This window comes from Drosophila mauritiana, chromosome 2R, assembly GCF_004382145.1.
Source record: "Drosophila mauritiana strain mau12 chromosome 2R, ASM438214v1, whole genome shotgun sequence".
Lineage (NCBI taxonomy): Eukaryota > Metazoa > Arthropoda > Insecta > Diptera > Drosophilidae > Drosophila > Drosophila mauritiana.
Window position 1 is genome coordinate 5,748,949 of NC_046668.1, and position 17,791 is coordinate 5,766,739.

The 17,791-nt window shown below is 49.9% G+C and overlaps 1 protein-coding gene across 3 annotated transcripts in view; it reads left to right on the forward strand.

Annotated features, from left to right (window-relative positions):
* The window catches only part of LOC117137511 (protein prickle), a 58,909-nt gene extending 45,354 nt beyond the window's left edge, over window positions 1–13,555 (forward strand). For all 3 annotated transcript variants that reach the window (XM_033298994.1, XM_033298993.1, XM_033298992.1), the window contains exons 2-6: window positions 6,819–7,419; window positions 9,216–9,329; window positions 10,614–10,742; window positions 10,835–11,038; window positions 11,164–13,555. In XM_033298994.1, coding sequence (XP_033154885.1) covers window positions 6,819–7,419; window positions 9,216–9,329; window positions 10,614–10,742; window positions 10,835–11,038; window positions 11,164–12,978 — 2,863 coding nt within the window. In that variant the 3' untranslated portion in view covers window positions 12,979–13,555. The remainder of the gene's footprint in view (window positions 1–6,818; window positions 7,420–9,215; window positions 9,330–10,613; window positions 10,743–10,834; window positions 11,039–11,163) is intronic.
* The last annotated feature ends 4,236 nt before the right edge of the window (window positions 13,556–17,791 follow it).

Here is a 17,791-nt window from a genome sequence, read left to right on the forward strand (position 1 = left end):
GTCGGTGCTCGTTGCTCGGTCCATGTTTATACGCATTTATGGCCAGCAGAACTGCGTCGCATATTAATTGTGTCTTGGGAATGCCAGTCACTCCCCGGTCCCCTTTTCCGCCTTTTTGGCCACGCGGTTCTCAAGCCCCTTAAGCCGCTGTCAAAATGACAGCGAATTGAATTCGGTTTTCGTGGGTCCATAACTTGTCTGCGCCCACATCAAAGCGATTTGGATCAGATTGTTGTTATATATTATGTTTGGAAGTGCGTCAAAGCAAGTGCGTTGGGTTGAAGGGATTTTCTGGATTAGTTTAGCCAAAAGTAGACACTTGACTGACAGATCAAGACAAACACGGGCGAATTCCTCGGCCGCAGAGTCGCTGGAATTCCCCGCCCACTGGCCACTAATTAATAAAACATTTAACGCACTCACACAGACACGCAAGGCAATAAATTAAGGGGGGCTAAAGGCGGCTAAAGGCGGCAGCCGCATCGCAATAGAGTGCAGTGGAGGGGCAGTCGCGTAATTTTTATTGACAGCTTCACTTTTTGCATTTAAATTGCCTGCATGCCACTGGACAACCAGCCACTTGCAACTAGCAACCTGCAACCTGCAACTAGCAACCTGCAGCTTGCAACTTGCAACTGGCAACTGGCAACTTTGAGCAGAGTGGCAAGATTCCGCCTGCATTAACACTCTTTGCATTCCTGCCTCGTTAGCTCTTGAACTTGCCTCCGAGCGGGTTTGCAGCGATCCAGTAACCGCGATAAGGGGGCGAATCATCATTGTTCGGGGGAGCTCGAGGGAGCTCCGAAGGCGGAAACATAACAATTTAGCCGCACTTATATGCTAATCTGCCACTGCATCGCCACAACTCGAGGGGCAGATGACAAATCGACGGAGTTGCCAGTCAAAGGCCTTTTTGCGGCTATTATGGCCGCAGATTGCAGCCAGCAACGTGCAATGTGCTGCATCACTTCACTGTCAGGGCATCTCATAAAACGCAATTAGCAGCTAATTATTTTTGCCATGTTGCTGTTGCCAGGTTGTCAACGAGCCTCCGAGAACAGTTAGTGCAAAAGTGCAATTTACCGTTCTAGGTTTTTGTCAAACAACGATCCAAATCAGGAGATAAATCGGCGGTCTCAAGTCGGTGCACATAATACCCTACGTACGCCACTTTTCATAACTCAAGCTCTTTTAGCTGTGTAGTTTAGTTTAAAGCTCAAATAACTATATTTTAGTTATATAAATTGTTAGAAGGTATTATTTCCGATTAGATCACTTTGTCTGTACATAACTCATTCTAATGAAGCAATTACAGCTTCCAATGCCGCAGATACCAGGATTGATTTACTCCTGCCGAAAGCAATCTTTGACTTGACTGCCTTTTAGAGTCAGAACCAATTCTCCATGGGATTGGTTGCGTTCTGGCCGAAACCCAGGCACTCCGCACACTCGGTTTCGGCCCGGCCAACTTGCACTCTGCGTAGGCAGACGAACACAATTTCTTTGCTGCTGGTTTTGTTAATGGCCAAGAAATTAGATTCCAATTTTAGTTGGCCATAAATCAAAATAAGCCAACATGCAGCGGGCGCGGCAGGAGCGGCAGGAGCAACTGCAGCAGCAACTATGCAGTTTGCTTTATTACGGTTAATTTGTGAACAGTTTTGTTGCGATGCAAGCCACATAAATCAAATCAGATTTGGCTGGTGCGGCTCGATGCCGACATGTTTTAGCATCCGAATGTGTCATTAATAATTATGCCTTGAATGCAGTTCGGTTGTTCATGGTCCGTGGATAAGCACTGATTTATGCTCCGGACGGATCACACGTTTTCCGGCCATCTATCGAGTGGAAATCTCACTTAGCTGACCTTCGGGCCAGACGGCAGTATCCGCCGCCAGATATGAAACCTCAACAAGATGTGCCAACACTCGAAGCGTGATTTCCTTCGCTCGCCGTGTTTGCATAGCGCGGAATAAAAATCAATCAATGCCAATTTGTTTACCAAATCATCATAAAAAGCCAGTCCAAGTCCCAGATGAAACTACTCGGCCTAACGGACGCATCGTTCGGAGGAGAACGAAATGTAATTATGGTCAAAAACAAAATTGAGCATAATCACTCCAGCAATAAAGGCAGCATTAATGTATAAAAATCGAAGCATCAAAAAAGTCGTAGAAAAAACCCAGAGACGACAAGGAACAAAAAGCATGGGGCTGAAAGAAGAAACACAGCCAAAGACACGGCTTCAATTAAAAAGGCAGATGGAGAAGGGGTTTGTTCCATGGGGGCAGAGGCTGGGGCAGGGGCAGGAAAACAAGTTCATAGACCAAAGACAACGACCGCAGAAGCGGCCGAGTCTCCGGATGAATGCCGTGGGCCCCGACTTGGAACACACACAGCCACGGATGTATGGTTATGTGGTGGGTTTTGGATGGATGCGGGGGAAAGGGATCGGGAGCAGGGTATCTAGAGCGGGGGATCTGGAGTAGGGGATCGGGAGGCACTACCTGGTGGGCGACTGAGAACAACGCGCGCGTTTTCCACCAGCCTTTGCCTTGATGTATTAGCCACAAAGTTCGCAATTAATTGGCGGTTGCTCGAATAAAAATAATGCCTTGAATCAATTACCGTGAAAACAAATTGGAACTTCTCCCATCACCGCCTTTAGCTCACCGAATTTGCATTGATGATGCAATTTCTCTAACATCCATTACGGAGGCGAGGTTCTGGCACGAAAACCTGATCGTGGCGTCGTTGCTGGTGTTAGCATGTTCCAGCGAAAAGAGGCTTCGCGGTGTCTTTGGCTCCCAGGGAAGATGGTCGAGATGGTCGGGATGGTCGGGATGGTCGGAATGGTATGGGGTACCTCAATGTTGGCCGCTTGGCACACAAATTGCTGGCATAGCTGCGCTGCCGTGGCTGTTTGCAGCTGTGAAAATTTGCACGCTCTGGAAACAATTTTCCTGCCCGTTAGCAGGGGGACACAAAGGCGATCGGCTAAAATGTAGCAGCAGCATACTTGCCGCCTGCGATGATGAGCCGCCCGATCTTTAATTGGTTTAGTGCGAGCGGGAGATAAGCCAACGCAGTTCGCGCCATTATGCAACTTTCTAAACGCTCAAATTGAAACAGCGAGTTAGCAATCATTCGCCAAGGTACAGTCCCAGTTCTCAGAGCCACCAATTAGTGGCCGTACCACTTGGCGTATGCGTAATAAACGCACCTGGGAGTGGACCACACACGAGTGGGTAGCGGGAACGGAGGCAGCGGAGGCAGGTAAGTGGGATGCGCATCGCCAGACCGGCATTCTTAATCAACTTCCAGGCGGGGCGAGAACAAATCCTCTCGCCTGCCGGCTGCCAAAGTCAATAAAAATGTCAACACGGCAAATGTCATGTTGACAAGGCAGACAGAACAAAACGTGCTGATTCTGCGGCTGCTGCAGTGCAAAAATGCCAAGTGGTTCTGGGTTCTGCGTTCTGGATTCTGGGGAATATGGACATTCTCCCCCATATAAACTTTACGAGCTTTTCCAGCGCTCCTTTCTCTTGTCCACCTATTTTTATGGACAATTCAAAAATCGTTTATGACAATCGCTGCCAGCACGGAACTGGCGAAGCTTTTTAATAAAGTTTTGTTGCTGTTGTTGCTGCTCTGCCAGGGATAGTAAAACAATAAAAGGACATACGGAATGCCAGGACGATGGGGAGTAGGGGAAGGACAGTCCAGCCACACAATTGCTGTCCAAGCGGGAGACGTCGTAAAACTAAAAGCAAACAAGTCTTAATGGAGCGACACCTGTCCCCGAACCCACAAGAGGCCATACAAGGCGACCTTACACAGGAATATAATATTTCAGAACATGAGTTTTATTAGAAGGAGTTTACAACCGAGTAAAAACGAGTTAAAACATTCCAACTATAGCAGAATTTCTCTCTGTGTAAATATAAGCTGAACGAGAAGTTTCGCATCTGACTCCCTGGACTGGTGTAACTTTCGCTGCGGATACATAGGTATTAGCAGGTATATATCTGAGCGATTATGCTTCCACCGCTCTTCCGACATTAACCCAAATCACACAAATGACTTGAGAAAACCGCACACAAAGTGCCAAAGTGATTTGGGGCCAACCTTTTGGGCATTGTGCTCGGAGATTGGGGGCCGCAGATCGCAGCTTGCCCCAGCTTCCCCCAGCTCTTGGCCATCTGCTAAACTGTCTTTAGCCGCGCATTGAGCCGTCGCTCATCGCTCAAGCTCCGTGGCAATTTGTCAACGCGACCGCCGCATAATGATCATTCATCTGGATGCCAGATAAGCGCGGACTGGCTAAATATAGGCACTTGCCGCAGATCTCTGCGGCTGGGCGGTGGCAGGAGAGGGGGGGAGCAGCTGCAGCTGGCCCCGCCAACCCTCAATGGGCCAACTCCGGCTGTGAACTAGTTTTCCAGAGGGCCTAGACGGGGCAAACCTGTTCTCTGGGTCAACGACTGCCAAAGTAATTGAGTCGAAGCCCGGATCCCCAGCCCTCCATCGTCGATCAATGCAAATAGCGTCAACAGCTGCCGGCCAACCTGAAACTGGCGGGCTTATTTCTGCAGGCCTCTGCTCTGCTCTCCTGCCGCAACATTATAGGCTGCTCCTGTTGGCCGGCAACAATGTTGCGCAACATTCGCTGCACGCAAATGCACTTTCCATTTTGTTCTGCCGCCTTAATGACTCTATAGACCTGTGCCCGATTGAAACTTGCCACAATCGCTTGCCAATTTCGCGCAATTCGCTGCAGTCAGCAGGGAATTTGCGCTGCTGCAGCGGAACATGAAAAAGAGGGCCACGAAGAAATGCAGGTCGCACAATAAATTCGCCAGACCCACAGGCTCCCAGGCGAATTTATAGAGTTTAGACACAGTTTCACCCGGTAGGTTGGCGGATTGGTGGGTTGACGGGATAGCGGGCTTACTGGCTGGTCTGTTGTTGGTTGTTGGAACCCCAAGTCGGGAACTGGTAATTTGGTTTGAAAGCGGCTGATTTGACGGCGGGCAACACTCGGCAATCGGGGTCTCCAGCTGCGACACGTTGCACGTGCATGCCCGGGGATTTGGATATGGTTTTAGTTTTGGCCACTCGACCCGCTCCCGCTCCCCACCAAATAAAACATCCATTACAGTTCCACCACGCATTTTTGCGTTTGCAGCTCAAAAATTCAAATGTCAAACAGTTTTTTCGGGCTTATTCCCCATTGAAAGTCGCAATCTGCGCAATTAATTTGCCGGCAAACCGCAGAAACCGCTTGGCACACACATCCATTGACACGTCAGTGGGTCCCAGTCGAAGTGCCAGCGCAAATCCCACTCCTTTCCCGCTGGTGAACTAGAAATGGAATTGGAAAATGTTAAATCGGGATGTGGCTGGCGAAAAGAAAGAATTCACTGGCTAAAACAACAAAAGGGCGGACAGCATTGTTTTGATAAAACGCCCGCATGAACTCGCATTTCCAGTTCGCTTCAGTTCAGTTCTGCCCCGGCCACGCCCCTTCTCCGGCCCGCCCCACTCACATATATCTATCTATCCGCATCCGCATATGTATGCGGATGAGGGTTCGTGTGTGCAGTTACAATGCACAGTTATCCTTTGAAATGCCACACAGCAAACGGCCATGAAATGGTGCGTGTTCATTTCCCGATGTCAAAGGACCGATTCCAGTGCACTACGGAAAATAGAGGGCTTTAATTGAATTAAAGGCTAAGGACTTCACCTTAACCAACTTTAGATTTGATCTCGAATATAGGCAAAACCAAACTAGATATATACTTATGTTATTCAAAGAAAATTCCTTATCTTTTGAAGGTAAGGATTAGCCGTCGACAACATAACTTCAATTTTTAGAAGGTATAATCCTGAATAAATGAATTCTCTATAGTTTTACCAGTAATAAACAATTTTAAAAGAGCACCGAATCCAAAATATTGTGCACTTATAAGGCATATGACTATTGATCCGCACTTGCAGGCCACTTAAGCATGGGGTCTTTATATGATATCCATATTCTTATGTGTAATTTAAATGTTTTATTATATAGTAAAATATTTTTATTTTACTTCATATATTGGTTTTCATTTCAATCACCTCGATATGATACAGAAATGTCTGGGGCTCCAGAAGTCACGATCGACCAGCTTGCCACAAATTCGCTGAGATCGCATGAACGTAGCAAACGGGTTGCAGGGCATTAAAGCCGGTCTAGGATAACAATGTCTGAAAATGGGAAAATGACAACGGCGACAGCCCTGCGGGTCCAACAACAACAATAACAACAACAAGATAGCAGAAATAACAACAAAATAGCAACAAAGGCAACGCAGAGCTGTCGATTTGTTTGTGTAAACGCTGTGATGCGAATATTTTCCATTCTGACGTTTGGAAAAACAGCTCCAAACTCCCCCTCCTCCCCCTTCTCCACCTGCCCACTTCTGTCGCCGTCAAAATAAAAAACGCATGAAAAACAAACTAAAATTGACAGCTTGTTCGACGGAAAATAGGAAGTGCAAAACCGCATAAATCCAACGAATTACAAAAGGAATACAATGAATACGATTTCCATGCGGTTTTATATTACATTAACAATATGATTCGGCTTTGCGGCGAGGGATTACCACATTTTTTTCCACCTATTTTAGCTTTTCCGCTGGCGGCCTTTAACCCTGCACCATCCGGCTAGCGGGAAAGCGGGAGAGATTTTAATGAAAATTTTCCAACTTTTATTAAATTCCGATTAGTCAAGCCTGGTCGCTAAGTCACGTCCTCCACTTTTCCACTTGCAGGCCCATCAGCCGAACTCCGCTAACGCAGATCTCCTATCTGCAGAAGATCCCCACGCTGCCGCGCCACTTCTCGCCCAGTGGGCAGGGCCTGGCCACGCCCCCCGCCCTCGGCAGCGGCGGCATGGGTCTGCCCAGCAGCTCCTCCGCCAGCGCCCTCTACGCCGCTCAGGCGGCAGCCGGAATCCTGCCCACCTCCCCGCTGCCCATGCAACGCCACCAGCAGTACTTGCCGCCGCACCACCAACAGCACCCGGGAGCTGGAATGGGATTGGGCATGGGACCAGGACCAGGATCGGGGGCAGCAGCAGGACCGCCCCTTGGCCCCCAGTACTCGCCAGGCTGCTCCGCCAATCCCAAGTACTCGAATGCCCAGCTCCCGCAACCGCCGCACCACCACCACCAGCTCTCGCCGGCTCTGTCCACGCCCTCGCCACCCTCGCTGCTCCACCATCCCGCCGGAGGTACTTCCTCCGCCTCAGGCCACGCCCCCTTCCTGGGCGGACCGCATATGGACATGCAGCGACAGTCGCACTCGGACGACGACAGTGGCTGTGCTCTGGAGGAGTATACCTGGGTGCCACCCGGACTGCGGCCTGATCAGGTGAGAGAGTCTTTAAACATTTCAATCTCAATATCTAGCTCCTAAATATGAATGTATATAGCTAATGCAATTAAAAATCCTTGTATTTTTGCTTACTATGTCAGCAAAGTGTTTCACAAACTTTGTTACTTGTAGAATCAAAGGGTATACTATATTCGATGGAAAGTGTATAACTGATAAACGCCGAGATTTCGGGAATTACTAAAGATGGAAAATTAACATAAAGCATGAAGATTCTCGAATACGAGATACCCTTTTAGCCCACAAATAAAAGATATATACTCAAGTACATATAATTTACACCTAGTACTTCAATACTTTCCTTTCCGTGATATTATACATAACGATCCAAAATTAGTTTAACTTTTAAAACTAACTATTTACATAGTTAAGCTAATGGTTTCCATTTCGAAATTGCTTAGATGTTCAAATGAACCAAACTTAAATTCCATTCCACATCTAGTTGATGTGATTTAGTTTCCCAAAAATGTACAGGTCCGATCTTAGTGGTGCCCCAGTTTCAAGCAGGCTAGGAACATGTCCAGCAACTCGTCGTACCTTAAACAACATGTCTTGGCCTCCAAGACATCCTCCGATATGGACTCCCAACCGTGGACGTCCACGGAGTGCAGATTGCAGTGAGGAGGCGAAGTGCCAAGGGCAGACCCAGGATGGCAGGCGAGATTTGTGTGCTGGCGATAAGCGGAATACTTGAGTTATTGTGCGTTATTTTGTCACTCGGAGCGAGCTGTAAATAAATGCACGCGACTGGGCCATAAATCAGCGACTGGTGGCCAGGACGGCCTCGAACGCCAGTCGAAAGATGATGCAGCGGAGTGGCCAGTGGAGCTGGCCAAAGGCGATTGCGACCGGCTCCGCTCTGGAGCGCGTCAATTAGGCTAGGGGTCTAGTTGTCTGTCCGTCTGTAGAATTAGATAGCGCTAATGAGTGCCCGCTCCGATGAGAAGCAGGAAGAGGAGGGGGCCGAGGAGGACTCCCCCGCCGGCCAGCAGCCATTCCTCAATTCGCATTTGACTTTAATGGCCAATTCAATTGTGGCTGCAAGCGGCTGAGCCGTGCTTTTTTCAATTATTTGCCAGGCGCCGCTAACCGAAACGAAACGAAACGAACTCGTAAATTATTCGCGTAAAATATGCGACAATGCCAAATAAATCTTTCACAATCTGCCCGGCAGAAGTGCCCAGTTTGCCACTCCGACCTCTGAATCGGAATTTTTTCGGGTCCCCTTCGCTTTTGCGTTCAACTCTTTGACTTCCGTTAAAGCCATCCTCCCATCGGATGCCATCCGATCCCATCCCGACGGGCCTATCAGATGTCTAGCAATGCATTTCTTCGTTTTGCCTCGCTTTTCGCTGGGTGACTTTACAAACAGAATTGAAAATTTATTTACAGCCATGTGGCAGCAATTTACGTTGATGCGGCATAAGCCATGTGTCAGTCAGCCGCCGCGTCGAGCTGGCATTTTCCATTTCCATTTCCATGTCCCGCTTCTTGCTGTCCGCTTTCCGCAGTCCGCTTCCCGCCGATGAAAGAACGCTTGGCGAGCGTGGCCAATAAAGATGGCTTAGCACGTTGTGCACCTTTCAACCTGGCTCAAACGCAAGGAGGCGGCTCAGATGGAGGAGCAGGAACCGAGAAATCAGCGTAATAAAATCAAAAATCCATGCCCGCTGTGGCGGCTCTTAACCCTTTGGTGCCCGCGCCTCCTTAACTGTAATCTCGGCCATTCCGCAAGGTACTTACCACTCGGTTCCATCTGCTCTGTTATCCCGCAGGTTCGCTTGTACTTCTCGCAGATACCCGACGACAAAGTGCCATACGTCAACAGTCCGGGGGAGCAGTATCGTGTGCGACAATTGCTCCATCAACTTCCGCCGCATGATAACGAGGTGAGTACGGGGTGGGGTGCCTCCCATCACAATCCCAGTCCCATTCCCAATCCTGAACCTGACCCCAGGCCCAAGCGCAAGCCCAAGCCCCTCGGGATCGTGGGCCCGTCAACTTAGCGGCATTTATCCCAACTGGAGGAGCTGGCATCGCATGGCAGCACCGCTTATCGAGATTGAAACCAACTCGAATTACGGGCTATGACATTTCAAAGTCAAATTGCGCTACGATTTTCCCACACACCTCCTTTCCTATCCACAGATGTACATATATACATGTATGTATGGGTATGTCCCTCCCGACCATTTCCCGTTTTGTAACCTTTAATTAATCGGGGTAACAAGTGCAGGCTCAGTCTGAGTTTGGTATTTAGAGCAGACGCTGACCACAAAAAAGTGGGCAAACAAACCAGGCATTGCTGAGCGGATTGCCAGATATCAGTTACTTGGGCTGGGAATAGTGCTGGTAGAGGTACAAATTGGTTTGCCCAAGGATATACGAAGCTCACACATGAGAAAGGTGAAAGTTCATACGAGAAGATAGATTTTTAATTTAATTGAAGCAGCTTTAAAGATGTTTCAATATGCTGTGTTAAACGCTTTCCAGTTAAAACTTAGCTAAAATAGTAGGTACTATACTATATGTGCAACTACCGAGGCACATCACTGTTTTGGGGATTGGGGTCTGAGATCTGGAGGATGGCTAACGATGACTAGAACACTCATTGAAGGCCGGCCAGAAATAAGGAAAAAAAGAGGTCCAAACCGAAAAATAAGTGGAGGCAGCCGAAAAAATTTGCATACAACACACAAACGAGACGCTGACCGTAGACCGCAGGCCGTTCTGGGGGAGATGGGCAGAGCCATGGCCAGAGACAGAGCCAGATCCAAATGGAGATGGAGATGCCGATGGAGTGGACAGCAGGAGGCTGGCGGTGAAGCGTTGATGGGCAGCCTGGGCTACTGACTACCGTTTGCCTTTTGCGGTTTGCTCTGCGTTTCTCCGGGCATCGCGCATCGGGCCTTGGGATTTGTGGGATGTGGGATGTGGGCCTGTCTGCCGCCGAGACAAACAATCTCGCCCGTTCCCTGTCCGCGCTTCTTGGAAAGATCACTTCAGGCTGCGGCTCAGCTTGGTTCAGCCCACCGTTCCTGGGTTCTATGCTGTCGAGTCCCACTTGAACATATGATTTTCCTGTCTTTTCCCAGCATGAGGAGATGGAGGTGGCCAAGGGGAAAAGAGGGCGATGGAAAGCCACAGTTTTCAGTTACTCGCTGTCATTGCAGGTTCGTTACTGTCACTCACTGACGGATGAGGAGCGCAAGGAGCTGCGGTTATTCTCCACGCAGCGCAAACGCGATGCCCTGGGCCGCGGCAACGTGCGGCAGCTGATGAGCGCCCGACCCTGCGACGGAGTAAGTACAGCGATACTCCTCCGATGCGGAAACCCACTCGGAGCGAGGGGCCTTGGGCCCTGCCTGCATATCTAACTCACCGATCCTTGCAGTGCGACGACCTAATCTCCACGGGCGACATCGCCGTGTTCGCCACGCGACTAGGCCCAAATGCCAGTTGGCATCCGGCGTGTTTCGCCTGCTCCGTCTGCCGCGAGCTCCTCGTGGACCTTATCTACTTCCACCGGGATGGGCGCATGTACTGCGGACGACACCACGCCGAGACCCTAAAGCCCCGCTGCTCGGCCTGCGATGAGGTGAGTGCTCTCTGCTTGGGATTAGCATTGCTTAAAACTATTCATTTGGCACTAAAAATAATATTTTAAGTGTTTAACCGTTAAGCCCACCGTAGCTAAAAAGATGTTTGATCTTTGATCCGCAGATTATCCTGGCAGACGAGTGCACGGAGGCGGAGGGCAGGGCGTGGCACATGAACCACTTCGCCTGCCACGAGTGCGACAAGCAGCTGGGCGGCCAGCGGTACATCATGCGGGAGGGCAAACCGTACTGTCTGCACTGCTTCGACGCGATGTTCGCCGAGTACTGCGACTACTGCGGGGAGGCCATCGGGGTGGACCAGGGCCAGATGAGCCACGACGGGCAGCACTGGCACGCGACGGACGAGTGCTTCTCCTGCAACACATGCCGCTGCTCGCTGCTGGGTCGCGCATTCCTGCCGCGACGAGGGGCCATCTACTGCTCCATCGCCTGCAGCAAGGGAGAGCCGCCCACGCCGTCGGACAGTTCCGGCACAGGAATGTACACCACGCCCACTCCGCCCACACAGCGGGTGCGGCCCCATCCGCTAGCGCCCCTGCCGGCGCGTATTCCCAGCAGCCACGCCTCCAGCTCGCCGCCCATGTCGCCGCAACAGCAGCAGCAGCACCAGGCTACCTTCAACCAAGCGATGTACCAGATGCAAAGCCAGCAGCTGGAGGCGGCGGGCGGACTGGTGGACCAGGGCAAGAACTACGCCGCGTCGGACTCGGATGCGGGTGTGGTAAAGGACCTAGAACACGGCGGACACATGGGCGGAGGAGATCTGACGGACTTTTCAGGTGGACGAGCCTCCAGCACCTCACAGAACCTGTCGCCTCTGAACTCACCCGGCGACTTCCAGCCCCACTTTCTGCCCAAGCCCATGGAACTGCAGTGCGACGGAGTGTACAACTTCAACGAGATGTCCTCGAACCTGGATGCAGCCTGGCCACCGAAGCCCACAAACAGTTACCATCTGCAGAGACAGCTCCTGGAGAACCCACACACTGCCAGCATGCCGGAACTGGCGGGTAAACTGGCGCCTCCTGCGCACATGCAGCACCTGTCCCAGCTGCACGCCGTGTCCTCGCACCAGTTCCAGCAACACGAGTACGCGGACATCCTGCATCCGCCGCCTCCTCCACCTTGTGATGTACCCGAGCTGCCCACTCCCAACCTGAGCGTGGCCTCCACCGCCCTGCCGCCCGAGCTGATGGGCTCACCCACCCACTCGGCTGGCGACAGGTCGCTGAACACGCCCATGTCCACACAGTCGGCCTCCCACGCGCCCCCACATCCGGTCTCCATACTAAGCGGCGCCTCTTCCTCCTCTCCGATGAGCGGGGAGCCGGCCAAGAAGAAGGGCGTGCGCTTCGAGGGAATTCCGGACACACTGCCCCGATCACGCAGCTACTCCGGTAACGGAGCGGGAACGAGTGGCGGCGGCGAGAGGGAGCGGGATCGGGACAAGGACAAGGAGGGAGGTGGTCGCCACGGTCACAGTCACTCCTCGAGAAGGCGAAGACGTCGCAAGTCCTCCTCCAGCTCGACGCACCATCGCAGCGGCAGCGGCCATCGCTCCCACTCGACCACTCGAGCGGACACCTATGCACCTGCGCAACCCCTATCCTCGTCCTACCAGGGTCCACCTTCGGTTCTGCAGGCGGCCAACCTGGTCCACGAGTCGCCCAGCCGACAGCAGAGGGAACGGGAGCGCGAGCGGGAACGCGAGGAGTCCGAGGAGTCGGACGTGTGCTCCACCTGCTCCTCGAGCTCCTCCAGCTCGGAGGACTACATGATGATGTACCAGCTGCCGCAGAGGCGCCACTACGGCGGCGTGCGCGTGAGCTATGTGCCCAACGATGCACTGGCCTACGATCGGAAGAGGAAGCCCAGTGAGCTGGGCGGCGACAAGGACAAGAACTGCATCATCTCGTGATGCCGCCCGCCGGAGGGGTTCCAATCAGAGGCCAGGTTCGAGCACAGATCCAGATGCTGATGCAGATGCAGATCTAGATCCAGATCTTATTAATGTGGCGCCACGGGCAACTCCATCTCGTGGCTAACGAAGTGGCACAGAACGCTCGCGGGGATCATCAATTCCTGGGAAGGGAGGCAACTGCCTCTCCACAAAGCAAAATAAAGTTCAACTTGACATTAAGGCGCCTAGTTAAGGTACACTCACAAACATACATATGCAACTCCGCAGGAGGAGACCCTACAATAAGAGCCAACACTGTTCCAAATACACATCCCTAGTTAAGCTAATTGAAGATTCAACTATATACATATATTTTTATGATTACCGATAGCATAGCGAAGATACATTGCAGATAACCCTATTTATACACTTTATTTATATTTATTGCATATTAGGCTTACCAGATACCCTAAGTATATGCCTAGACAAATAGGTAGAAATGCTGACGATTGGGCTAATGAAACTCTACAATAACTTAGTTTAAGCGGAATCACTGTATGACATTCACGAGAATAAAGTTCAAAAGGAGTAAGTGCACCAAGGTGTTTTGGGGAATAAAAAACAATATCCATTGGTTAAACGGTTTGTAGTTTGGGTAATTCCATTAGAATAGTTGGCTTTAAACATTCAAATGGCTTTTGGCTACTCAAATATATTTACCTCCGAATTTAAGAAATGGCAACTTTATGCCATTTCCGGCTTTAGCTGTGCTATTTGGTTAGCTGGAATATTCCATTTGGTGACCCCGTCGATGGCTGCGATAGCTTCGCTGGCGTATCTGCGGTATAATTATGCATCAGATAATGAATACAAATTACGCGCATGTCGAACATTTGCATGCTGGCCATCCACCAGCGGCCGCAACATGGAAATTAAAATCGAAAATGAGGCAGGCAGGAGGAACTAATAAGTTGATGGCAAGTTATGGCGCACCGTTCCTCGGGATCGGATCGGTTTGGTTAGGATGGTACTGCAGCAGTGGCGGGGGCACAGGGCAGGTACTCCAGTTGGCAACCCGTCGAATAAGAGCAATCACATGCATGCAACGCTTGCCACAGGGCGTAATTAGCAAATAATGCCGGCCACTCCGAAGGGGCACATTACTTGCGGTGGACAAGGAGTCGCAGAGGCGAGTGGAACCTTGTTCCTGCTTACATTGTTAGATTCAACAACTTGTGCCCCAGCCTTCCGTTTGCATTGTACACTCCACTGGCTGCCGTGCACTGAGAATAACATGTAGTGCTAAGTAAGTGGGGAGTGTCATCACAATGAGTTGTGGATGGGAAAGATGGGCTTAACTTTAACACTCCTTTGGAGCTCAACCGTTTTCTAATGACGATTGATATTTATATATGGTAAGAGGATTACCATATAAAGTCTAGTTGCTATAAGTATTTCGTTTGTATCTAAAGTCTCATATTATTAGATTGAATAACCTATCCCTTGACTTCCTTATTCCTTCCATGAATTATTATTCCTGCCAAGGTGGAATAATAAACTGAACACCGAAATCAGTCAAAGGGCCTTAGATCGCATCAATAAAGTTATATTTTCCTGTGTGCGACTGATAGTCGGCCGCATCATTGGCAGCTGTGTAATTTGTGGCCATGCCCCTTCCATGTCCAGTTTGTCACCAGTTTGTTTGGCCGGGACTAATGGCCACTTAATAACGCCCACTCCGGGGCAGCTGGCATCCTGGTCCGTCCTCATCCGCTCCTCCAATGCCACCTGCATGCTGCGGGAATGCGATGGAAAAGGCCGATAAGCCACCGAAATAGTCTGCGTCTGGCATTGATAAGCCAAATGACTTTGGCGCTAACGCACAGACCTACGGAAAATACCTCAAAAGTGGGGGGTTGGGCGGGTTTTTCGCACTCCGCACTCCGAGTGGAGATCCCAGCCTCACTGGACAGTAGCCCAACGGCAAGGACTCTCTGGGCACGCAACTTTTGCAATTGTAATTCCGCAAAGTTTCTCCTGCTCCGGAGAAGTGGAGGTGGGGCAAGTGCATTTGCCAGATAGATTTTTGTTGTTAGATGCCATTTTTCGTTATAATCCAGCGACGGGCAGCAGACAAAGGACGAACTCTCACTGCTTTCCCAGCTTTCCCAGCTTTCCCTGCTTTCCCAGCTTTCACTCGATGCGTGCGCCTTTGTGTTTTATTGCATGTCATTTCCGCTGCCGTTTCCTCCGGCATGGCATACTTCTGATGATTGGTCTGCTCATGTCTGGCGGGCATCCTGCCACCGCCTCCGGACTGCAAATGCAGTGCAGCCATTATGTTTATCCTGCCACACATACTGCCATCTGCCGGGCACACTACCCATCTCCATCACCATCACCATCACCATCTCCATTCCCAATCCCATTCCCAGTCCCCCGGTCAGATGTACACTTGTACATCAGATATGGCTGAATTTATATTCGCATTTCCGACGCTCATTTTTATCATGAACGAAAGCTGGGGCCCACACACTCCGCCAGCAAATTGTAAATGTGCAGCTGCCGCACTTATTCTCCTGCCCATGATGGCTTGGAGTGGAGCAGGGTGGAGCATCCGGGTGGACAAACAAACGGGTGGGTCGAGTGGGGCGACATTTATTGGGGCCGTGACTACGTGGGACAATCTGCTCGTGGCATTTGGTTGCGCTTTTCAGGCGAGGTTTCCCGACTTTTCGACTGCGGTTTTCATTGCCAGCTTTAATCGCAACTAAGGAGAAGTCCGAAAATCCAACGAGCTTAACTGAATTTCAAAATTTGATAATTGTGTTTTAAGCAAGATGGTGATTTAAACAAGTTTTATTTACCAATTAGGAGATTAAGCCAGAGAAATGCTGAACATAATGGATATTATTTAAGGTTTAACCCAGTTTTGCCAGCTACTGTTTTAAGAGTAGTACATGTATTATAACTGTATACCTTTATACTTTCGATTAGTTTAGAACGTAGTTGACAGTGAAATTTATGATATCCGACACCATACAGAAATTCTTTCCCAGTGACCAACGCCAGTTTCGCACAATGCGATTATGAAAATGTTATTAACTTCTGCAGAACGTATGGAAAAAATGCGTAATTTATGGGTCCAGAGTCGGAGCTTATTATTGCAGCAGGAGTCCAAACCCCCCAATGGACCACCACCACCCACTATCGACTGGAACGGACTAATGGCGCAGCTTTCAGCAATTGTTTACTGGCCCATTAATTAATACAAATATAAATTGGCAATATGAGTGCGTGCTGCTCACACTCGGCCAAAACAGCGCGGGCAGCAAAAACAATGAATCAAGCGTAGGCCCGGATCCGGTCCGGTGAAGTGCGTCCGGAGGGCGGGGGATTGGTCGAGCCTGGCGCATAAATAACCACGAAATGGCCGGCAAAAACAGAAATGAAAAAAAGATGTACGCATCACACACACATATATATACAATATATAAACATATATATTTTTATGCCCTTCGCCTAGAACGTTTAATTAATTTTTAGCGTGTTTCGCAGCCCCCAAAAGCCAGGCAGCAAAAAAGAAACAATTATTAATATTCGCCAGGCCCAAAGTCCCCGCCCATTCACCATATCCACCGGTCACGTCCACACTCCCCATTCGGAACCATTAAAGGGATACATCATCATAACTAATAATAATCATGTGCGGACGCAGTGGCTCCCTCGACTTAAAGAGATAGCGCAAGTCGTCCAGCGAAAGTGGGAGTAACTGCGCTCGGCTCGAATCAAATTAAGCATTATTGATGGTGGGACACATGTCCTGGTCGAGCTCTCCGAGCAACTGTATCCGCCTGGTATTTATCGCGCCGCAGTCCCTGCAGCCAGCGCGTCCAACAAGTCAGCCATAAAGAGGCAGCCGGCACAGTGGGACGAAATAGTTAAATGTTGGCAAAACATGACTACCAATGGGAGTACCAATCGGTTCGAAATTTATCCTCACTTCTTTCATCTAGAATTCCGTTTGTGGAAAATCCAATAGATTTACCATTAGATTACTTCCGATAAGGCGCTTATACTTTAGACTTTATTCCTCTTAAGCTTACCTCATCCCAAGGTAAGAACACTGCCGTGTGTGGAATGTCAATCCGACTTGCCCCCGTATCATTAGCCGAACTGACTCCGTCTTTGTCTAATGTGCAAATCTAATTAAAGCTGCACTGAGCGGAAAACTTGGAGCCCATGTGTGAGTCGCTGCCGGGTGGAGGTGGTTGGTAACTAGCCAGTGTCCCCGCAATATATGCCACAAATAATCATAAAACTAATGTTGCCGACGCTCCGGTTCCCCTTCCTCCAGTTCCCGGGAGCTGCTGGCCAAAACCAGACTGGGGTCTGTTTCTCACTTTGTAGCGCATTTATTGCGGTTATATTTTCCGTCTCCGGCTGGCAGGACTTTATTTGGTCTTGGTCTGGCCACGGCATTTGTATCTGTTTCGCTTTCGGTCGTGGCTTTTCCGTGGCTTCGCCTGGGTTAGCCCCATAATTCATTATGAATTTATGATCGGCGGGCTGCAATGTGTTTATTGGCCAAGCATGAGGTGATTTGTAAAATGTTTATCAAATTTAAATCTGCAAAGGAAGTGATAAACTGGAGCTTCTTAAACACAAAAGTTTGGCTTAAAGCTTTAGTAGTCATGTTGCATTAAATCACTGACATATGCTCCCACTATTCTTATCGAATGTTTCGAAGGCTCTTGCCATAGAAAAAAGTCTGCAGAGTGTAGCCTTTTAATTAAGTCGGGACTTCCGCTTCCGTTTCGCTGCCTCTGCG